This window comes from Cajanus cajan, chromosome 2, assembly GCF_000230855.2.
Source record: "Cajanus cajan strain Asha chromosome 2, NIPB_CcT2T_4, whole genome shotgun sequence".
NCBI lineage: Eukaryota > Viridiplantae > Streptophyta > Magnoliopsida > Fabales > Fabaceae > Cajanus > Cajanus cajan.
This window is the reverse complement of record NC_138518.1, coordinates 41,176,038-41,200,898: the sequence shown is the minus strand read 5'-3', so window position 1 is coordinate 41,200,898 and position 24,861 is coordinate 41,176,038. Positions and strand designations below refer to the sequence as shown.

Genomic DNA, 24,861 nt, shown 5'->3' with positions numbered 1-24,861 from the left:
ACAAGGTCCAACTCTTCCTGTATTCTTCTAGCCATAGCTCTAGTCACTGGACCCTTGGTCCATGGTCTATCATCCCCTCCTTCTTAAGAAGGATTTGTCCTCAAATCTGTAGGTTCATCTTCCTCATCATAACCTGCAAAAGGAATAAGATCACTCACATTAAAAGTGTTGCTTACTCCATAATCACTGGGAAAATCTAACCTGTAAGCATTATCATTGATTCTTTGGAGGACTTGGAAGGGACCATCTCCTCTTGGGTTGAGTTTAGACTTCCTTTGAGAAGGAAACCTTTCCTTTCTCAAATGAAGCCAAACCCAATCCCCTTCCTCAAAAATGAGGGTTTTCTTTCCCTTGCTTCTATCTAAAGCAGTTCTCTCATTTTGTTGTTGTATATGAGTTTTAACCTTCTCATGTAATCTTTTAACAAATTCAGCCCTAGATACCCCTTCTTTATGAAAATAATGAGAAGAATCTGGTAGGGGTATTAGGTCCAAAGGAGTAAGAGGGTTAAAACCATACACAACCTCAAAAGGTGAGATTTTGGTAGTCTTATGGACTACCCTGTTGTAAGCAAATTCAATGTGGGGCAAGTACTCATCCCAAGACTTATGGTTACCCTTAAGGACTGCCCTTAACATTGTAGATAGGGATCTATTAACTACTTCTATTTGCCCATCAGTTTGTGGGTGACAAGTAGTAGAGAAAAGCAATTTAGTTCCTAGCCTACTCCAAAGAGTTTTCCAGAAATGGCTAAGGAACTTAGTATCCCTATCTGAGACAATGGTTTTGGGTAGACCATGAAGTCTAACCACTTCCTTGAAGAAGAGTCTAGCTATGTTGCTTGCATCATCTATTTTGTGGCAGGGTATAAAGTGAGCCATTTTACTAAATCTGTCCACTACCACAAAAATCGAATCCATGCCTCTCTGGGTCTTGGGCAAACCCAAAATAAAGTCCATACTGATATCAACCCATGGAGAGTTAGCAACAGGTAAGGGTGTATAGATGCCATGAGGCATTACTTTAGACTTTGCTTGTAAACAAGCTATACATCTAGAGCAAAACCTCTCAACATCCCTTCTCATGTGGGGCCAAAAGAATTTTTCTTTTAAAAAGCTTAGAGTCTTTTCAACTCCAAAGTGCCCCATGAGACCACCCTCATGACTTTCTCTAACAAGGAGTTTTCTTATAGATCCTTAGGGTATACAAATTCTTCCTTCCTTATACAAATACCCCTCAGAAATATAGAAACCTCCTTGAGGCTTTGCTAAGCATTGGGTATAATTTTCTTTGAATTCGAGATCATTAGTATACAACTCCTTAATGTGATTAAATCCCAAGATTTGAGATCCAAGGGAGACTAACAAAGTGTGTCTCCTAGAAAGGGCATCAGCGACAACATTATTTTTCCCTTTCTTGTATTTAATCACATATGGGAATTGTTCTAAAAACTCTACCCACTTAGCATGCCTTTTGTTTAGCTTGTCTTGGCCCCTCAAATATTTAAGTGACTCATGGTCACTATGAATGACAAACTCTTTGGGAATAAGATAATGTTCCCAAGTTTGAAGGGCCCTAACCAAAGCATAGAGCTCTTTGATATAGGTTGGATAGTTAAGGGAAACACCTTTGAGTTTTTCACTGAAATATGCAATAGGGTGCCCACCCTGTAACAAAACCGCCCCTATGCCAACTCCAGAGGCATCACATTCTAACTCAAAAGTTTTTGAAAAATCTGGTAGAGCTAGAAGTGGTGCATGGGTAAGCTTATGCTTCAAGGTTGTGAAGGCAATTTCTTGTTTCTCTCCCATATAAATTTCACATTTTTCTTGACTAAATCATTTAATGGGGAGGCTAGTGTGGAGAAATTAGGAACAAACCTCCTATAGAAGCTTGCCAAACCATGGAAGCTCCTAATATCTCCAACACTTTTAGGAGTGGGCCATTCTTGGATGACTTTGATTTTCTCGGGGTCCACATGAACCCCCTTTTTACTAATTATAAACCCTAGGAAAACAACACTATCTACACAAAAAGTACATTTTTCTAAATTTCCAAAAAGTTTATTTTTCCTAAGAATATCAAAAACTTGCCTTAAGTGTCCTATGTGATCACTTAGGCACCTACTGTAAATGAGAATGTCATCAAAATAAACTACAACAAACTTACCTATACAATCCCTAAGGACATGATTCATGAGACGCATGAATGTACTAGGAGCATTGGTGAGTCCAAAGGGCATCACTAACCACTCATATAATCCAAACTTGGTCCATTACAGACATGTTGATATTGAACAAAAAGGAAAATACTTTTCTCTCTAAGATTGTTAGAAAAATAAATTTAATAGAGCACAATAAAAATAAATATTTAGCTTTATCAATAAAACTAATATCAACGACACAATGAATATTATAAATATTAAAACAGAGCAATCAGTAACAACTAATTAAATACAAAGAGCAAATTAGAATGTTAAATAATAGGTTTAGAGTAGCCTGAGTTGAAGCACGCAGAGCGCTATCCTTAGAGAGAAAACGCCCCCACTGCACTGGTAATTTTGAGTCTTATAGTGCGCTCCTCTCCCAAGATACGTCAACCCGTTAGACCGTTCGAGTGCAGCGAAAGATCCCCGAACCAAAGAACACCGCTCCAAAATTATAATTTTTAGTAGAAATAATATTGAGGAAGAGAAAATATGAACTTGCTGTATAATCTTTTTCTGCTTCGTTTCACGTTCCAGGGTCACTCTATATAAGCACAATATATTTTTAGATAAAGGATGTGCCCACGTTTTGCAAATTTTTCCGGTAACCAAAAAGTGAACGTTGTGTGTGGATGTGCACTAGCTTTTCGGAACAGTGAGTGTACGTGGTACATGTTCAAACCAATTTGAAAGAAAAAACATTACGTGGTTAGGAAGAGAATAAAAACAAAACTGTACCATATCCTCCGTTTTGAAACGTTAAAAAGAAATAATTATATTAAATATTTAATTTAAATTTTAAATTATAAAATAATTTTTTAACAGTTCATTGTTAAGACAATTTTTTATTTATTTTCACAAAATAAAAAAAATTTACTATGCAAATACAAACAAATAATATTACAAAAAAAAATATAAGAACTAAAAAGGTTAAAAAAAATTTCAAGTATCAAGATTAAAAAAAAATCTATAAACTATAAAGAAAAACATACGGTTGGAGAGAAAACATAGAACAAAGGAAGGAAATCATTCAAAACCTCTCAGGATGGAACATCTTGATTCTTGAGTTTAGTTTTCTTTTCTTATGCTTTCAATGTAATGAGAATTGCTCTCAACATCATGAGTAGTTTCTTTTACTTTTTTTTATTATTAAAGTATTTTAAAATTATTTACTTTTTAAAAATAAATATCCACACGTATTAAATAAATGTGTGAAAACCCACACTTAATAGATATTTGTATAGACATGAGAACAAGTACAACTCAAATATTTATCCACCAGAGTAAGTAACGGAGGACTAGTGTGGACATTCCTAAACATAACCATTCTTCCATGTCCTTGAAGTGAAGATTCGTACATATTAAAATATGCAAAAACATGCACATGCCCTTGAAGTGAAGATTCGTACATTAGAATATGCAAAAACATGCACATTCGGCTTAGCTCAAGTAAATCCCACGATAAAGGACAGAAATTTCCTTGATTGTCACTTCCCATTCGTCCTCACCTATGCAGTAACACTCAGTGCCAACATAAAAGCTTAGTGTAGGCAAAAAAGAACCATAACATTTAGCAAGAGCTCTCCAAATCCAAGAAATTCCGAGCCACAAAATCATGTATATAAGAAAATTAACACCAACCCAAGATTAACTATTAGTTACTAGCAAAATGGCTAAAAATCTTATAACTGTTGCATCGGTTTTGGTGTGTGTTTGGACTTGGATGCAAGGCACACATGGTGAGTACTTAATTGGGGTTGGGAGCTATGACATGACTGGTCCTGCTGCTGATGTGAACATGATGGGTTACGCAAACATGGAACAGAACACAGCTGGTATTCATTTCAGGCTAAGAGCAAGGACTTTCATTGTGGCTGAGAGCCTTCAAGGGCCTAGGTTTGTTTTTGTCAATCTTGATGCTGGAATGGCATCTCAGCTTCTTACTATCAAGGTGCTTGAGAGACTTCATTCAAGGTACAACAACAGTTTTGACTCATTTCATATGGCAAACTAAAACCATCACTTGAATATTGCTAAATATACAACATCAACTTGGTAATTGGGCCAGTCAGATCATTCTACATAACACAAATTGATCAAATTAATATACGGATTTAATAACAAATTGATCAAATATACGGATTTAATAATGTATAACTATCTTTTTTTTTTAAAAAAAAAAAAAGTTAACTATACTTATAATAAAGGTGATACAATCAACAAAAATTATCTGGTTGGTGTGAAATAAATTCATACCCTAAAAGGATGTGAATTTAATTTCTATCAATGTAAAAACTTTATTGGTGAATAATTTGTATAAATACTTCTATAAACAATTCTAAATCTTAAAAGTTTGCGTTGACTTTGATTATAATGAATTTATAGGACTCAACTCACCTAAATTTTAATAATAATAATAAAAAAAAAGTGATGCATTTATTTGATGTACACATTTTTTTTTGGTAATATTACTCTTACCATTATAAAATCACACCTCTCATTATCTTTTTATTTTATTTTGTTTTTGTTTTCATTTTTATTTATTTCACTGTAAATTACACTTCAAACCTGCCTCCTCAAGTAACCAAACATTCTATTATTTTTTATCTATATATTTTTTAATTTTTAAAAAAAGTAAAGATATGAGATTTCTATTCGCTAATTATGATTATCTTAAAATAATACGTTTATTATATAATTTATTAATTTACTTCAACCAAAACATAGATGAACGTTGGTGTGGGTTAGCAAGTGTTTATATACACAATTTACTTTTAGAAAATATAATATTAGTAGCTATAACCGTAATTTTCTTAAAACACACGATATAACTTATTAACATACTCAATTAATTACTTAATGAAAATTTTGAGTATAAATTTAACTATTCCACTAGTTGAATTGAAAGTTTATATAAAATCATTTAATTTTATAAAATTTAATGCAAATAAAAAAGTAATTGATATTTTATTATAAGGATTTACTTTAATGGATAATATTTTTTATTTAAAATATAAGTAATTGCTATCGACAATTGTCTAAATTATGCAAAATTTAATATACAATATCCAAAAGATAATACAAAATAATTCAACAGTCCAACAATTAAAATTGTATACTAAAGAAAGTTATTAAGTGCTAAAGTTTGAAATTTTATGTCAATTGATTGTCCCATTAATTATTAGGAAGCATATACGTTCGAGATTATGAGAAAATCTTTTTTATATAGAGAAAAGTAAGTTTATAATAAATTTGGAATATAAAATTATATATATTTCAAGTTGAAAGAAAATGCACAAAATTTTATGTTCAAATTTTGGTGTCTTAATTATAATTTCGATGAATAAATTTTTTTATTAAGTTACTTTTTTGAAAGAAAAAAAAAACCTGACTTTTTGCTTCATGGTTAACTTATTTAAAGGTTTGGAAATTTGTATACCGAACAAAATGTAGCCATCAGTGGGACTCACACGCACGCTGGCCCTGGTGGTTACCTTCAATATGTGGTTTATTCTGTGACCTCTCTGGGTTTTGTGGAACAATCCTTTGATGCCATTGCTAATGCCATAGAACAAAGCATTATTCAAGCTCACAATAACCTTAAGCCTGGTTCCATTTTTATGAATATAGGTAACGTATTTGTGTCTCCATGCTTTATAATCTAACTCAACCTCTTGGATGACTTGTTACTCTATTTTTTATTTTCCATTGATGCCTTAATTAGTTGTTAAATATCTGAGAAATACTACTTTTAAGTTAGTCTATCTTCTTAATTATTTGCTATATCTTTTATGTTAGTTTATTAAATATCTAGTTCCACTATGCTTAGTGAGATTTACATAAAATTTATTTAAAAATAAAATAACCTATAAAATAAAATCTAGCTAATGATTCTTTAAATAAAATTTGGGAAAATCTTACATGCAATATCACAAGTTCTTTTAGCCAATATGATGTGACATAATTTGCAAATGATCTTGTCTCTAAAACAATGGTAGGTCAGTGGTTCAACTTTCAAGTTAGTATGTATAGAAAAACAATCTTGAAAGAGATCAATTTATAGAGAGTATACTTGGAACTCATTTTTCTTCTCTCTCCACATTGAGATGTCTAATTTATTACTATTTCTTACTTTCAAATGGACATGAATTTGATTGATTCAAACACCGAAGAAAACATGCCATGAGTGAATTTGAATAAGTAGAAAAATGTTTGATCATTTCTTTTAAAATACACGCAAGTATAACTCGTTAACTTACTCCAATTAAAAAATAAATGAGTGTAAGTTAGCTCCCTTCACATAGATATATAAGTAGAAAAATGTTAGCAACACATTTTGTGACACTCTTTTAAACATATAATTTCTAGTTGATTCAAATTTATTAGAAAATATAAAATTTGGTGGATTTCATGCCCAATTTAATGACTCTCTTTTTTTCTTCTTAATTTTATAATTTTCAATAAATTTTGACCAATGTGAGTAAATATATTAAGAGGAGTGTGTAAGTATGTTAGAGAATGTGTTGCTAGCATTTTTCATATAACTATTATTATATAGAAAAGTCAAAGTTGTAAATGTTAGAGAAGCCATAAGGTTATTGATATCTTAAAATGAAATAGGGTGGTTCAATTCAAAGTAGTAAATGTTAGACAAGCCATAAGGTTTTTGATTTCCAAAAGTGAAATAGGGTAGGATAGCTTGCACAGGATCTAGAAGTTCTAATATCTTGCTTTTTCTGGTTTCTGTAGGAGATGTGAAGGACGCGGGTATAAACAGGAGTCCGAGTGCATATCTGCAAAACCCTGCAGAGGAGAGAGCAAGATATCCCACTAATGTTGACACACAAATGACCCTTTTGAGGTTTATGGATGGAGCAAGTGGTAAAAGTATTGGAGCATTTAGCTGGTTTGCAACACATGGTACCTCTATGAGCAGAGACAACAAGCTAATTAGCGGAGATAACAAGGGTGTTGCTGCAAGACTTTTTGAGGATTGGTTTGCTTCTCAAAATAAATCTTCATCCTCAAACACCAATTCCACAGAACCAGGTATCAAAAACTTTAGGGGTAATTACATTTACTTCTCTTAAAGTTGATGCTAATTAGGTTGACACTCCATGTTTTTAAAATTATAGAAAACTTCCCTTCGCTACTTCTTCATTTTTTTAAACATTGTAATCAAACTTGGTATCAAAAAATTTAGAACAACTTACATACCTTGCTTACTTAACTAATTGAACTAGATTCTCTTCATCTTGTTTTTCCCTATATTTATATGCAAACGACATGCACAATAAGTAATTTTAAGAGGAGAAAATATGTTATGCATTAACAATTTATATTGTCATATAAGAAGCACAAATAGTGAGACACATTTACAGAATGTCATGTTAGCATGTTTGACACATTTTGAACATGACAATTTTCAATCATGCTTTGGACATGTGTCCAACACCTCTCCATTGTGTCACAATTTTGGTTTTGATTTGGATACCTCTTCGATACACCTTGAACATTTATTTGACATGACTTGAACACCTTCCGTCATGACTTGGATGAGTTAAGAAAGTGAACCAATACCTACTCTTGGCTAAACATTTATCCAACACTCCCATTACAAAAAAAAAAAAAAACAAATTCAACTTGTTTTTATAAATATTATAAGGCACATGATGTTTATATATATATATATATATATATATATATATGAGGAGGGTTCAAACGACACCGGTGTAACTTTTACTAAATGTTACACCGCTTAATAACTTTATATTAAATGTGAATTTTGAAAATCCAACCGTTAAATTGAAAGTTCATATCTCTTAGATCATATATATCAAATTTTATATTAATCTAAGATGATTTGATACTTCATTCTCATAACACAAAATTGACGTAATATATATATTTCAAAATATACTAAAATATGAACACTTTGATTACCTTTAAGTTGTTGTTCGATTTTAACAAAATTTGATATATATGATCTAAGAGATATAAACTTTCAATCTAACGGTTGGATTTTCAAAATTCACATTTAATATAAAGTTATTAAGCGGTGTAACACTTAGTAAAAGTTACACCGGTGTCGTTTGAACCCTCCTCTATATATATATATATATATATATATCTATTTGCAAAGCCTCATTTTTATATAAATTACTACTTGTTTTAACTTTAAAGAGAAATGACTCATCTTAATTATTATTATTATTATTATTTTTTGTAAAAATTTCTTTGTGAAATGTTTCATCTTAGCATTTTGTCTATAAGGGTCATTATTTATATGGGTCAAAGTCATACTTTTACAAATAACTGTGTATGATAAATTTATTAACTTTTTTATTAATTACTTTAAAAGTCATAAAAAAGCATTTTCTAGTTAATTGAGTGTAAATTTTCTAACACAGACAATGCACAGTTATTAAAAACCCATATTTAATATACACAATTATTTTTTAGACAATTTTATATTTTGAAACTCACCTCTCAATTATAGTAGTTATATATATCTCTTAATATTTTTTTTATTTTTAATTTAAAAAACTCAACAACATATAGAAGACATGGATTGTCTGTCTTTTAACTAGTAAACATAAAGTAGGGTTTAACTCTAAACTTTTTACTGATCCTAGAGTGACTAGAGACAAAGGATATTGAACTTTCAATAAAATTTTCTCTTAATGTCTGTTTATTAATTTTATGAAAAGATTGACATTGATTTTAATACAGATATTAGACAACTAGTGAAAATAGCACGATCAATTAAGCCTACAGGAGGAAAGGATTGCAACCGAAAAGCAAGCCAAGCGTCCAAGGTGAGGAAGAATGATGGATCCTTATTTGTTGGAGCATTTTGCCAATCAAATGTTGGAGATGTGTCACCAAATGTTTTAGGAGCATTTTGCATCGATAATGGAAAACCTTGTGACTTCAACCATTCTTCATGCAATGGCAATGACCAACTTTGTGTTGGCAGGGGACCCGGGTATGCAAGAAGTCTCTCTAATCAAAGATGAGGCCTATAAATGCTTGTTTTTCATGAAAACACAAACTTCTAAATAGTAACTTGTCATGCCATACTTGTGTTGAAAATAAATTCATGTCAGACACTACATGAATACTTTAAATATTTCTAGTTGAACATTGAACCAAAGCAAAATTTGTGATTTTCAATAATAGTAAAGAGAGGATTAGTACGAGAGTGTCAGTAGTATTTCTATATGTTTTATAACAACTAAATCACGTCTTATAAATTTTAAAAGGACATATTACAATTAAATCACATTTTATAATTTTTAAAAGGGAAAAACTTAAGTACACCATAATAGGTACTGTTTGTTGTTTTTCAATCAGAATGGAAGTTGTACTAGAAACCCTTAGACAGGTGCAAAAGTTTTACCTCAATAATATACGTAAATACATATTATTGAAATTTGCATATCAGATGTAAATGTTTACTATTGAGGTGAAATTCCATTGATTGGAGAATAATATCTATAGTATTGTAGTTAAGTTTTGTCTTTTTTTAAATTTGCTAAATTCGGATGTACGTGTGTTGTATTGTATGTCTCCCTTGCTATGTATGTGCTTTCTTATGCTTGTAGTTGTGGAAAAGGAAGTGCTTATAATTTTGCATGGAGCAGATACCCAGATGAAATATTAAGCACAAAGATCATAGGTGAAAGGCAGTTCAAAACTGCTGTGGAACTGTTTGAGTCTGCTTCAGGGGAACTGGTAGGGAAAATTGACTATCGTCATGTGTACCTGAACTTCACAGACATTGAAGTTAAATTGGATAGCAACAAGGTGGTGAAAACTTGCCCTGCAGCACTTGGTCCTGGTTTTGCAGCAGGAACTACAGATGGACCAGGTGCTTTTGGGTTTCAACAAGGTGATACAGAGGTAAATCCTTTTATTTTCTTGCATTGCAATTCAAATACTTTTCCTAGGAGTGATGGATTTATATATAAAGCATTTGAAGCCAATACCAAAAATATAATTTTCAGGCTATCTTTCAATCACAATGTTCATGGGTTACTAAGTTTCAAGTAATTTAAAACCAATGGGGAAGTGAGGAACATCAGTTTTCCCTCTTTACTTTTGCTTTGCGAGATTGTGAATTCATATGGGCGGCTAACACACACAGGAGACATCAAATGAGAGGACTTATTTTTGTTTTGTTAAAGTGACAAACAAATATTAGCCATTTGATCTTCAAGATTTTAACAAAAAAGTTGAGTTTTTAAAAAGTCAGATGGTTATGTGACTTATACTTTTTGATCTTGACGATCCTTGCATAATTATATGGCCAAGATTTTTTTTTACTTTTATATAAAAATAGCTTTTTTCACCATATACATTCTCATTGAGGAGATATATCATATGTGAGGGCCTTGTTTGTATGTAAAAAGACTGAGACCAATGCTAGTTAAAACAACATAATTAAATAACTTTTAAAAATTCACTATTGGATTGAAAATTTCTATTATATAAATTTTATCTATAAAATCTTATATTAATGAAAAATTATTTAATACTTTGTTAATCTACATCAATTGACATTGTATATATTTTAAAAATATATGAAAAAATTTAATTATATTCTTGTGGATGTTGTTATGTGTATATTGGCTTTAGGAAGAAACATATGTTAACTCACCTTCCAAGTATAATTAGCAACACTTTGAAACCTCCCCGTTTAGGTTCAATTAATAAACCTGAGATGGAAATTCAAGAACATTTTCTTGTGTTGGCATCATGTTCTTGCTTATTTTTCTACCTAAGTGCTATTAACTTCGATCCATTTGTGCAGATTAATCCATTTTGGAAGGGTTTGAGGGATTTACTAAAAGAACCAAGTCAATATCAAGTGGATTGCCAGAACCCAAAGCAAGTTTTGTTGAGCACTGGGGAAATGTTTGATCCTTATCCTTGGGCGGTAAGACTACAGTTAAGTGCTAATGAGATAGTTTTGCAATCAAAGATAACAATATGCATAGCAATGTACTAATCAAGAAAGTTTTGGATGTTGGTACAGCCAGCAATTCTTCCAATTCAAATCATCAGATTGGGCAAGTTGATCATTCTTTCTGTACCAGGAGGTTTGTATTCTTTTCAATGTCATATCTTAAATTGAATAGGAAAAAAAAGAATTTCTCTTTTATATGAATAAAGGCTCCATCAAATCATGATCTGCATAATTGTTAAGTAGAGAGAAACACAAACACATGCTCACATGGTCCAATCCTGAGTTTTATAGAGTTTACAACAATGGCTGGCAGAAGGCTAAGGGAGGCAGTGAAGGAGACATTAATATCAAGCAGCAATGGAGAATTCAATAATGAGACACATGTGGTTATAGCAGGACTGACAAATACTTACTCACAATATATTGCTACTTTTGAAGAATATAAGCAGCAACGGTATGAGGTATGCTGAATAAAAGAGGATACCAAATCATCAAGTTTCTATAAACTTATTAGATATCCATATTAGACAAAAGCAATTGATGTTATGGAATATCGATCTTATTTAACTTTAGGAGAGGCAAGAAGCTAACTTAAATTCAGCCAATAAATGTCTGATTAATCAAACCTTGGAAAAATCAAATGTTTTTGCTTCAGTTTATTTCAAAGAAATAATTCAAAAATTGTTTAGAAAAAAGAAAAGAAATTTTTTCCAAAAAATAATCATTTGCTAACATTCACTTACATTCTTTATTACCCTTCCCTTATACCAGACCAGTCATAAGCATGCAGTACATGCTACCACATAGCTTTCAGGCTTTAATTTTGAGACAAACTAGATCTAAATTAATGCTAATAAGTAATAATGTAATTTGCAGGCTGCTTCAACATTGTATGGTCCTCACACATTATCAGCATACATCCAAGAATTTAAGAAACTAGCACGAGCAATGGTTGAAGGAATTAACATCCCTTTGAAAGGTCCTTCACCACCAGATCTCTCATCTGTACAAATAAAACTCTTATTGGGTCCCTTTGGAGACTCACCTCCAGAAGGAATCAAATTTGGTGACATAAAGGAAGACATATCCTTTCCAAAGGAAGGCTATTTTACGAAGGGAGACACATCATGTGCTACATTCTGGAGTGCCAATCCAAGATATGACCTTCTAACAGAAGGCACATTTGCAGCAGTGGAGAGGCTTCAAGGGGAAAGATGGATTGCTGTGTATGATGATGACGATTTAAGCTTGTTTCTCAAGTGGAAAGTAGATAATAGTTCCTATCAAGGCCTGGCTACCATAGAATGGGAAATACCAAATGAAGCAGTTTCTGGAGTATACAGACTAAAACACTTTGGAGCAACAAGGGTCACCATTTTGTCCCCTATTAGTTACTTTGTTGGTGCTTCAAGTGCATTTGCAGTGCAATAAGATAGGAGCCCTGTTTTATTGAAAATGTTTTAATCAAATACAAAAGATCCAATACTTTTCATGTTGCATATTATTCAAGGGCTAGGAATACATAACAATGTACTCATTTATCCCTCCAAATCACATATCAAAGACACTGTCCTTTACTCAATAAATCAAAAGCTTTATTGATGTCTTTAAACTCCACCTCATGAGTGACAAATTCATCCAACTACAACTCCTGTTGATATAAGAGGAAAAAAGTTAATAGACTAGAAATGTCCCAAATGATTTGATATTTCATTATTTGTTTAATACTAATCTTACATAAGTATTACTACTAGTCTAACACATACATCAATATTGATGGGACACAGCCAGACAACATAGTTCAAAAATGAAAATATAAGAAATTGCATACAGTACCTTATCTACGTAACGTTTAAGGAGAATGGGTACATGAGACTTGGGTTTGAGACCTCCAAATAAGGATCCCATGAGGCTCTTCCCGTCATGGAGGACATCATGAGAATTGAGGTTTATCTTGGCTCCTGGCCTGTCCACTCCTAACACAATTGTTTTTCCCCAACCCTGAAGGCAAAATCATCAGCTTTCAACTTATGATTTCATGAAGTATTGATTTGTGGAGCTCAAATTATTGGCAAAGTTGAATCAAGCCTGTTCCTATTTAAGCAAAGAGTCTTTTTCATACAGAATAGAGAATTTCAATTTAGTTGGCACAAACTAAGACTTCACTGCTTTAAGTGGCCTTTCAAGCTTTGTGAAGTAGTGATCAGTCAAAATCATAATTTAGTTACAGATTAGGTCACATTATCACTGTTTGCCTATATATGAATGTGCAAGGATGTTTGGGAACTTTGAGAGAGTAACACGTACCATTCTACAAGAAGCATATGCTTCAAGAATCAATGATGCCATACCAACACATTCAAAGCAATAATCTGCTCCCGTACCAGTTTTCTCTATGATAATCTGCTCAGCAGCCACATTTGGATATAGTTTAGAAGACAAATAGTATATATATTGAACTCATGAATATATTACAATACTTACAAAATTCTTTTAATATTTTCATGTGATATCATGCAAAGAGAACATGTTATATCTAGAAACAAGAAAGGAATTTCAACAAAAATTAAGATTAAAAATTGATGCCCTCAAGAGGGTAGAACTGGCTCACAGGTTTGTTCCCACATTCTCCAGCATTGACAAAGTCTGTTACTCCAAATTTCTTTCCTGATTACAAGAGAAGAACAAACCCATGAAATCAAATTCAGAATTCACAGAAAATAAAATCAAAAGAAATCATAAAAGCATATCTGATAGAAACTGGAATCAGATGAGTGATATCATGTTCACTAAACCAGAATTTCCCTCTTTGGAACTGATACTAAACTGCTATCATTTTCGAAAACTTCAAGGGACCAGTAAACCTCTTTTCCTTTTTCCACTCAAAGTTAGCCCAAAACTTTACGTAATCTCCTTTTTTCTGTAGTTCATGTGTGCCGGCAGCAACATTGTCAACTTTCTGGTCTTCTCAAACTTTCAGTCACAGTAGGCATTATAATATCATTAGCACTCTTACACCTCTTCCTGCTATATACCTTGAGCATGGCTAACAATATATTATATGATGGTTGATATGATGTTATTAAACAAACAGTGTGATACGGGTCAAATTGTAATTAGATGGAATTACAGGTAGTTAAGTGAGGATAGTTAATAATAGGAGGATTATTTTGGTCAAAGTTCCGTGTTTTAGTAGTTAGTAGTTCGTTGGGAAAACCAACTAGTATATTAGAAAACTGTCTGATACAGAATTGGTTAATCAGTTCTGTAAACAAATTTCCCAATCTTGTGAATCAATCATACTGTCTCAGAACTCTTTCTATTCCAGGGTTCTCTGTTCTTCTTAGTTCTTCGGGTTAATTCCATAATTCCTAGAACTAATCATAGCAATTGGTATTAGCTTGGTTCCTTCCTTCGCAATCATCTATGGCAGAAAACACGCGCATTCAAGCATCTGTTCATGAAGCGGAAGAGCGCATCAGTACCAAGATGGAAGAGAAATTCATGGAACTTGCAACATCAATGCAGCGAACCTTGATCCAGCACATGCAAGAACTGTTTCAAAAACATACACAAGATAACTCACCACCTTCTCATTCGGGCAGTTCCATACGTGGCGGGAAATCTTCTTATTCTTGCAATACAAGATTGGCGCGTTTAGACTTTCCAAGATTTAACGGCGACGGGATTAAACAATGGTTAATCCAGTGTGAGACTTTCTTTTCGGTTGACAACACACCTGAAGATTATAAGGTGAGGTTAGCAGTGGTACATTTCGAAGGAAAGGCACTTCAATGGCATAGTGCTTATGTGAAAACTGTAGGATTAGAAAATTTACCTTCTTGGCTGGAATATACACGAATCTTGCTGGATAGATTTGGGGAAATTTGTGAGGATCCAATGGCGGACTTAATGAAGCTAAGACAAAAAAGTTCTATTACGGAATATCATGAAGAATTCGATTCGATTGTGTCACGCGTGGAATTATCTGAAGTACACCAACTAAGCTGTTTCTTGGGAGGGTTAAAACAAGATGTTCAAATGATGGTCAGAATGTTCCAACCTGATTCGGTAAGAAAAGCATTTTCCCTTGCAAAAATGTATGAAGCTTCTACCTTAAGTAACCCTCAATTCAAACCAATTCTGAAAAACCAGAAACCACAATTTTCTTCTTGTTAGAATAGTGGATTAAGCTTAACTCAACCCTACAAAACCGATTAAGCTAAGACAAAAAAGTTCTATTACGGAATATCATGAAGAATTCGATTCGATTGTGTCACGCGTGGAATTATCTGAAGTACACCAACTAAGCTGTTTCTTGGGAGGGTTAAAACAAGATGTTCAAATGATGGTCAGAATGTTCCAACCTGATTCGGTAAGAAAAGCATTTTCCCTTGCAAAAATGTATGAAGCTTCTACCTTAAGTAACCCTCAATTCAAACCAATTCTGAAAAACCAGAAACCACAATTTTCTTCTTGTTAGAATAGTGGATTAAGCTTAACTCAACCCTACAAAACCGGCTTGTAAAGTGAGGGTTGCTCTCCACTTATATACTATTTAATTGCCTAATCTTTAGTCGATGTGGGACTTGGGTTTTTCCCAATAAACCACCTATACTATCCAATCCATCTAAACTTGCAGAATCCACACCTATGAAGGCCAAAACATTTAGAAACCTGTCACCCGCATATATGAGTGAGAGAAGAGCTAAAGGTCTATGTTACTTTTGTGATGAACCTTTTACCGCAGAACACGGATTAACCCATAAAAAACTCCAAATTCATGTCATGGAAATTGATGATGGTGAGTCAGTTGACACTAGTGAAGATGTGGATGTGGAGAACAGTCCAAAGGATTTGATTGAACCTCAGATCTCTGTACATGCCCTGACTGGTATTGCTAGTTTTAGAACTATGCGAATTACGGGCTATTATAAAAAAAAACCTTGCATATCCTTATAGACAGCGGTAGTACTCATAATTTCCTTGATGTTCAAGTTGCTCGGAAATTAGGTTGCTTGATACAACAAATGGAAACTATGAATGTTATTGTGGCTGATGGTACTAAAGTCAGAATTTCTTCAATGGTCAAGAACTTTGGTTGGACTATTCAGAATACTAATTTTTCTTCTGACATGATGTTACTACCTTTAGGTTGTTGTGACCTGGTCTTGGGAATCGAGTGGCTGGTTACATTGGGAGATATAGTTTGGAATTTTGACAAACTTTCTATGAAATTTTCTGTTAGTGGCAGGAAGCATGTGCTGCGAGGTGCTTCTTCTACCAATATCAAGACTATAAGGAAACAACAGGTGACTAAAGCTCTTAAAGAAGGTGTTCATTTGTCTGTCTTACAGGTAGGTGATGCTTCTGAAGGGTTGTTGCATTCTTTAACAACTCATGCTGACCAACCTGAATTACCAAGAGCAATCGATGAACTGCTAAGTCAGTTTGCGGATATATTTGATGAACCAACCAGCTTACCTCCAAAGAGATTAGGATATGATCACAAGATTCCCTTAATGCAGGGCTCTAATCCAGTGAACAAAGGGCCTTACAGATATGCGAAACAACAGAAAGATGAAATTGATAGATTGGTGAGAGAGTCACTCAAGTCAGGTATCATTCAGCCTAGTAACAGTCCTTATGCAAGTCCTGTTGTTTTGGTGGGTAAGAAAGATGGTTCTTGGCGAATGTGTGTGGACTACAGGGAATTAAATAAGAATACAGTGAAGGATCAATTTCCAATACCACTTGTTGATGATCTGCTGGATGAGTTGTATGGCTCTGTGATTTTTTCCAAAATCGATTTGAGATCCGGTTACAATCAGATGAGGATGGATCCTATTGATATCCATAAAACTGGTTTTAAAACACATAGTGGCCATTTTGAGTATTTGGTAATGCCTTTTGGCCTCACCAATGCTCCTGCCACTTTTCAGGGATTGATGAATGAGGTCTTTAAACACTATTTGAGTAGTTTAGAAAGCCATATTGGCCACTTGCAGCAAGTTTTGACAACCATGAGAGAACACTCATTGTTTGCCAAGAGGTCTAAATGCTATTTTGGAGTTACAAGGGTAGAATACTTGGGACATTATATATCTCGAGAGGGGGTAGCCACTGACCCAAGCAAAATTGTAGCAATCCAAAATTGGCCATTGCCTCAATCCATTAAACAATTGAGAAGTTTTTTGGGTTTATCAGGCTATTACAGAAGGTTTGTTAAGGGATATGGAAGTATAGCTAAACCATTAACTAATATGTTAAAGAAAGAAGGGTTTTGTTGGTCTTCAGAAGCAAAGGAGGCATTTCAATCCTTAAAAACAAAACTGGTACAGGCACCAGTTTTAGCATTGCCAGATTTTACCAAAACCTTTGTGGTGGAGGTAGATGCTTCGGGGTTTGGAATTGGAGCTGTGCTAATGCAGGAGATGCACCCTATAGCTTTCATAAGTAGAGTCCTGAATCAAGAACAACAATCCCTGTCTACATATGAAAAGGAGTTATTGGCAGTAGTGTTTGCTGTCCAAAAATGGAGGCACTACTTGTTAAATAGACATTTTATTATCAGGACTGATCACAGGAGCCTCAAGTACATGTTAGAACAGAGATTAACTACCACTTTTCAACAGAAATGGTTAGTTAAATTGTTGGAGTTTGATTTTTCCATCGAATATAAGCAAGGGAAGGACAATATTGTTGTTGTCGCCCTTTCTAGGTTGGGAACTACAGATTGTTGTGCTATCCAAGTTCATCAGTCAGAATCTGATTTATTAGCTCGAATCAAGCAATCTTGGGAAAGTGATGGTGATATTCAAAGGTTAATCAGTGAGGTTCAGACCAAAACAACTTTACATAAACATTTCAGTTGGGATAAAGGGGAGTTAAGGAGGAAGGGTAGGCTGGTTATTGGTAAGGATTTCAAATTAAGACAGGATATTTTGGGTTGGATGCATACAGCAGCTTCAAGTGGTCATTCGGGAAGAACTGCAACCCTCCAAAGACTAAAGGCAATGGTTTATTGGAAGGGCATGACTAAGGATGTGAAGGGGTTTATCCAACAATGTAGTATTTGCCAAAGATGTAAGTATGAGACAGTGGCATCTCCTGGTCTCTTGCAGCCCTTACCTATTCCTGAGCATGTGTGGCAACATATTACTATGGACTTTATTGAAGGATTGCCTAGTTCTTATGGGAAACAAGTTATTTTTTGTGGTAGTTGACCGGCTAAGCAAAGCAGCTCATTTCATGGCATTAGCTCACCCATATACTGCAGCTGAAGTAGCTCAATCTTTTCTGGACAATGTCTTTAAATTGCATGGGTTTCCTGAATCCATAACAAGCGATAGAGATGTTATTTTTGTGAGTCAATTCTGGCAGGAACTTATGGCTTTCCAAGGAGTACAGATTCAACTTTCTACAGCTTACCACCCTCAGACAGATGGCCAATCTGAGGTAGTGAATAGATGTCTTGAAACTTATCTCAGGTGTATGTGTGCTGACACTCCCTTACAGTGGTCTAAATGGTTGGCTTTAGCTGAATGGTGGTACAACACCAATTATCACAGCACCATTAAAGCAACTCCTTATGAAATAGTATATGGTCAGCCCCCACCTATCTACTTACCATATCTACCTGGTGAATCTAAGGTGGCGTTGGTCTAAGGTGGCGTTGGTCGACAGAAGTCTTCAAAGGAGGGAGGAAATGCTTAAACTTTTGAAATTTCACATGAGGAGAGCACAAGATCGAATGAAGCAATTGGTTGATAAACACAGATCTGACAGGAAGTTTAACATAGGAGACTTGGTCTATGTGAAGTTACATCCATATAGACAAATTTCAGTAGCTTTCAGAATCAATGCTAAATTGGCTCCTAAATATTTTGGACCTTACAAGATCATTGATCAAGTGGGATCAGTAGCTTACAAGCTGCAACTTCCAGCTGAATCAAAAATCCACAATGTGTTCCATGTTTCTCAATTGAAAAAGCATGTTGGAGAAGTTACTACTTTTGTCAATATTCCTATTTCTGCTACTGATTCCAGCAATGAGAAGGAACCAGAAGCTATAATTGATCGTATGACAGTTAAGAGACAAGGCAAGGCAGTCACCAAAGTACTTGTACAATGGAAGCATCGGCTACCTGAAGACTCAACTTGGGAATTTTACTATGATTTGATGAAAAGATTTCCAAATTTCCATCCTTGAGGTCAAGGATTTTTGTAAGGGTGGGGCATTGATATGGGACAAATTGTAATTAGATGGAATTACAGGTAGTTAAGTGAGGATAGTTAATAATAGGAGGATTATTTTGGTCAAAGTTTCGTGTTTTAGTAGTTAGTAGTTCGTTGGGAAAACCAACTAGTATATTAGAAAACTGTCTGATACAGAATTGGTTAATCAGTTGTGTAAACAAATTTCCCAATCTTGTGAATCAATCATACTGTCTCAGAACTCTTTCTATTCCAGGGTTCTCTGTTCTTCTTAGTTCTTCGGGTTAATTCCATAATTCCTAGAACTGATCATAGCACAGTGGATTACCAATTTCAAATTTTTCTGGGTTGATGTCCACACCTATAATCCTAGTAGCTCCACAAAGTCTGGCTCCCTCTATAACCTAGGCAAATGAATCGTGATAACCATTTCGGTACTGTTAAGTGTTAACCAAAGTCAAAAAGAAAACAAAGCCGTGAGCAAAGAAACCATACTGCAAATCCAATAGATCACAACCCAAAAATGGCTACTGTCGACCCTGGTTCCACACCTGCGGTTCTCCAAGCAGCACCTACTCCTAGAAGTGGAAGAATTTATCAATATTTCAAAACATTGAATCAAATGAATTTTGTTATCTTGTAATATAACATAACATTTTTTATTCATTCACAACCAAATAATTTGATCATAATTTTGAATACAGAAACACTTGATGGTACAGATATGAAAATTTGAAGTTTCACTTGATTGTTCAATATTGTCTCTGTTCATTAAATAAATATTCTTTCTCCCTCATTAACTTGGAACATTACTTGATTGGTTTGATAAAGTTCGTATCCACTGTAATATCAATGCAGTATAGAATAAAGAATAAGATGCCAACAATACCATTCTTTCAATTATACTCTTTATTATTGATTCAAGTTTATTAAAAGATAAAATATTAGTGAAACTCATTAAATAATTATTGAGATTCACATCTCAATAAATTTTAACCAATGATATAGAATGTATTTAAAAGACTACTATATACTTAATTTAAAAGTGTACAAAAACTCGTTAGGTTAGTGACAACGTGGTAACGCAAGAAGATTAGTTTCTGATCCAAAGGACACCTCTGGCGCGACCAAAATAAATAGTACCATGCTGCTAATATTTTTCTTTAGAGTAGATTTGGTTATTTATTTACATTACTTATTTAGTGTTTAGATTGTTAAGGAAATTGCCTGTTGAAACACCACATCCGAAAAGGCATGCCCTGTTAGGAGGAATTTCTGGGTCAATCTTTATTAGATTGGCAATGTCCACCACAGTGTACTCACTGAAACTTGAAATAAACAAGAAATGGTATATGATATCTCCATTTTGGTCAGTGAATCTAGTTGTACCATCTCTAGGCATCCAGGGAGACACGTTGAAAGGGAAATTAGTACAACGGTTGCTCTTGGTTGATTTGTAATTTATGCACTCTCCACATTCTGGAAGGATAACAGGAACAACCAAATCACCTTTCGTAACTTCAGTTACATCCTTCCCTACACTTTCCATAACCCTGTAATCGCATAGAATGATTAAAAAGAAATTGGTGGAAACACACCATCAGCTGCGATAGTCTTCAATGTTTGAGCATGAAGAAGAAATTAGTGGATGCAAAAGGCAGCAGATAGTTCACAACCAACATAAGATAAGACAAATGAAGAAACATATATAGTCACAGAATTTACATCATAAATCAATCCTTCACCTGAGAATTAGATTTTAACAATTATCTCTTCTTGATAATTAGGCTATTTACAAGCGATTTTAATTTTTAACACAATCTAGAGACATCTCTTCAAAATTATACCATAAGTAACCAAGAAAGTTTATTTCTGTGACCCAAGGTCCATAATAAAAATTCAGCAAACAAATAATTCTTTTACATTACGGATCACATGATGCAATAATAACATGTTGGTTGTGTTGGTTACAGGTTGGTACAACCATATCAGGCTGTGATTGCAGACCAACATTACCCAAAAGTATGTTCAGAACAGTCATCCAAACAAGTACTAAAATCTTGCACTATATACATTTAGTTAGACAATTTTAGTGAAATAATAATCTATTTTTACTAACAGCTTTGTGGAAAAAAAAATTATGAAAAAAAAAATAACTTGAGTTTATATTTGTTGAGACACAAATAAAGTCTCACATCTATAAATTGTGAAGAAAAATAAAGGTTTATAAAACACATATAGTTTCCATCAGTACAACGCCTTTTAGGAGATGACAAAAAGCAAAATTACAAAGATTTACGTCCAAAGTGGACAATATTATACTAGTTTGAAAACATGTGTGTGAACCTAAGAATGTGTTTGGATGAGAAATTTAAATGGAGTAATTTATTTATTTGAAGAATTTCAAATTCTTTGAGGTGAAATACCTTGTTTGGATGAAGAATTTATAAAGAATTTGAAATTCAAGTATTTGTGAAATTCTTTAAATAGTAGAATTTTTCTCCCAATAAAGTAAGAATTTGAAATTTCTCATTTTTTTTCTTCTTATTTTACTTATATATTTTTATCTTATCTCTTATTTCTTCATGTTTTTAATTATTGAATATTCAAAAATATTTTTAAAATTATTAAATATTATCTAATATTAATTTTTAAAATTATTAAATATTATCTAATATTAATTTTTAAAATTATTAAATATTTAAAAATTAGCTAATATTTATTTTTATAAAATTTAATTTAAAAATCTCAACATATAAATATATTTTTAAAATCAATTTTACTATGATGAAATCAAATTATCATATCCAACCTAACAATTTAAAATTTGAGAAATTTGAATTGACTTATCCAAACAAAATATTTTAGGAATGATAGAAATTGAAATCAAAGTAATTCAAATACTAAGAATTTAAAATTTCAAATCCAAACACACCAAAAGTGTCCAATAATATTAATGCAGAAAGGGCATATATGAAATTTTGAATTTTATGGGGAATAGCATAAAATTTTCAGTGAATAAAAACATTATAAAAAATATATAAAAAATGCAGAAACTCACCCAGTTGCCTCATGACCTAGAACTCTTGGAAAAATGGCAAGAGGGTCCTTCAAAACTAGGCATGGCAACAGGGCAGGGTGGGGGCGGGTTTTATAGTCCTCGTCCCCGCCCTCGCTCCCGATACCCGTTGGGAGTAAAATTTGGGTATCCATCTCCGTCCCTGGCAGGGTTCAAGTTTCTCCGCCCCACTCCTACCCCCGCTCCTAGACTTTAAAAAAAAAAAAGTATATTTTTTATTTCTAATAAATATGAAAAAATTAAAAAATAAAAAAAAGTAAGATAATACAAATTTTTACATATAAAGATTTCTAAGTTTAGTTTATATATATATAAAATAATTTTTTAATTATATTATTAAGCAGGGTGAGGGCAAGGACTGAGCAGGTATTAATATCTCTGCTCGCGCCTGCGCCTCCGATTTTATCAATCGGAAAAAACCTAAATCCGAACCCGAACCTTATCAACGTAAGTTTTCCCCGTCCAAATTGGGACGAGTTTGGGCGGGTATCCACGGAAGCGAGTTAGATTGCCATGCTTATTCAAAATATAGAAAAAGGCATATAAAAAACCATTCAAAAGGTATCACTAATATAAAATTCCATGAAAACAAAAAGTAAGAATAATAAATAAGAACTTTAAAGACCAACACAAAATAATTAATAAGTAATGATAAACCTGGATGTCCCGAAAAGTGATGTCACTGTGGTAGAGAGAGGAACATATAATACGAATCCACACCTCACGAGGCATTGGTGACGCCACAATGATCTCTTCAATAACCAATGGCTCACCACCTCTTCTAGCAACTGCCGTTACAATTTGGCAACCACTCGTGTTACTTAAACCTCAGTTAACAATTAATACTAAGAAATAGTAAATATTAAAAAATAAAAACATGTTTTGATGAAAATTACATGACACACCTTTACATATGTACCGCCTCGGTCATTATCTGATATGATTTCCCAGGGGATTCTTAAAGAAGATTCGAGAATGATCATACTTAGGGAGCATTTATTGAAATCCACAAAGCCTCTCTGTCGAGTGGAGATATGCCTCTAGAGAAGAGGGGTAGACTAGGAACCCGAGATGCCTTACATGCAAATTTCGAGACGTTGTTACTAAGACAATAGTTCATCGAGAGTCACAGGGCGAGGCCTTTAATAGTGGTAGTCATATCAAAGATAAAATCCCATCATTAATAACCAAATATTCCCAAATAAAAATCTTCATGAAAATCCCCACGCTCACGGGGCCCATAAGGCCCATAAACAAGAAAGTATAAGACCTCAAACCCTAGAGCTAAGAGGGCAGATGACTTACTCTCGAATGCTCTGGCTTAGGAGGATTGACCTAGGAGAAAAACCTTAGACGTCCCCTTGGCAGGAACATTTTGGCGCCCACCGTGGGGTCAGGAAAAAACTCTTCCTACACCTCAAGGAACAAACTCGAGAAAGAAACCAAGAAGTTTAAAATAAATGGCGAGAGGCAGCACACCGAATCATGACGCCCAAAACCCTACTATGGAGGAGATGATGGCACTGATCAATGGCTTAAGAGAAGAGAATGCGCGGTCCAAGGAAAGGGAGGAGGCCATTCAGCAAGAGAATGATGAAATTAGACGGCTGATGAGATGTAGGCTATGATAGTAGCCAATTTCAGACCGGTGGAGGACAATTTGACGACAGAAGTCCCAAGGGACTTTAGACCCTTCTCAGAAGCCATAGAGGCCAAGGCCATTCCACAAGACCATCAGGTTCCACAGGTGGAACCTTTTTATGGAACCCAAGATCCTAGTCAACATTTAACAGATTTTCGGGCTTAGATGTTGATTTGCGGAGGAAGCATGGAAATCTGTTGCAAATTATTCATGGGAACACTAAAAAAGGCAGCTTTAGATTAGTTAGTGGTCTTCCTGACCGATCAATCACTGACTTTGATGTTTTTAATCGGTTATTCATGGCGCAGTTTGCGGCGAACAAGAGGAAACCTCCGATTACATTGGATTTATTTGATCTCAAGCAACAACGGGGGGAGTCATTGAAGGATTTTCTACAAAGGTTTAATGAAGTGGCTTTGAGAATAACATCTCTAGATGAGAAAATGGCAGTCATAGCCTTCTAGAAGGGCTTGAGGTCAAGTGATTTTGATGTATCCCTATAAAAGATGAATTGTCAAACGATGTCAGAAGTAAGAGCTTTCGCCCTGAGTCACATAAAAATGAAGGAAGGACAAATCAGTAAAAGAGCAGCAAAAAGTTAAGAAGTGATAGTTGGCAACAAGGAGGACAATAAACACCTCCATGTATGCTCGGATTGGAGAAAACGAAGGGATTGTTATAGTGAAAAGGAGGGAAATCCTAGACAGGTAGAGTACGGAGGTCGATGAAAAGGAGACTGGGTACGA

The 24,861-nt window shown here is 34.0% G+C and overlaps 1 protein-coding gene and 1 pseudogene across 1 annotated transcript; one reads left to right on the top strand and one right to left on the bottom strand.

Annotated features, from left to right (window-relative positions):
* Positions 1-3,860: 3,860 nt before the first annotated feature.
* Positions 3,861-12,783, top strand: LOC109793302 (neutral ceramidase 2). Its single transcript, XM_083068140.1, has 9 exons — positions 3,861-4,180; positions 5,628-5,836; positions 6,956-7,255; positions 8,939-9,194; positions 9,853-10,111; positions 11,022-11,147; positions 11,247-11,310; positions 11,469-11,638; positions 12,054-12,783. The coding sequence occupies exons 1-9, from the start codon at positions 3,876-3,878 to the stop codon at positions 12,606-12,608; spliced, it is 2,244 nt and encodes a 747-aa protein (XP_082924266.1). The 5' UTR covers positions 3,861-3,875; the 3' UTR covers positions 12,609-12,783.
* On the bottom strand, positions 12,719-24,052 carry LOC109793303 (alcohol dehydrogenase-like 7; annotated as a pseudogene).
* Between the last annotated feature and the right edge of the window lie 809 nt (positions 24,053-24,861).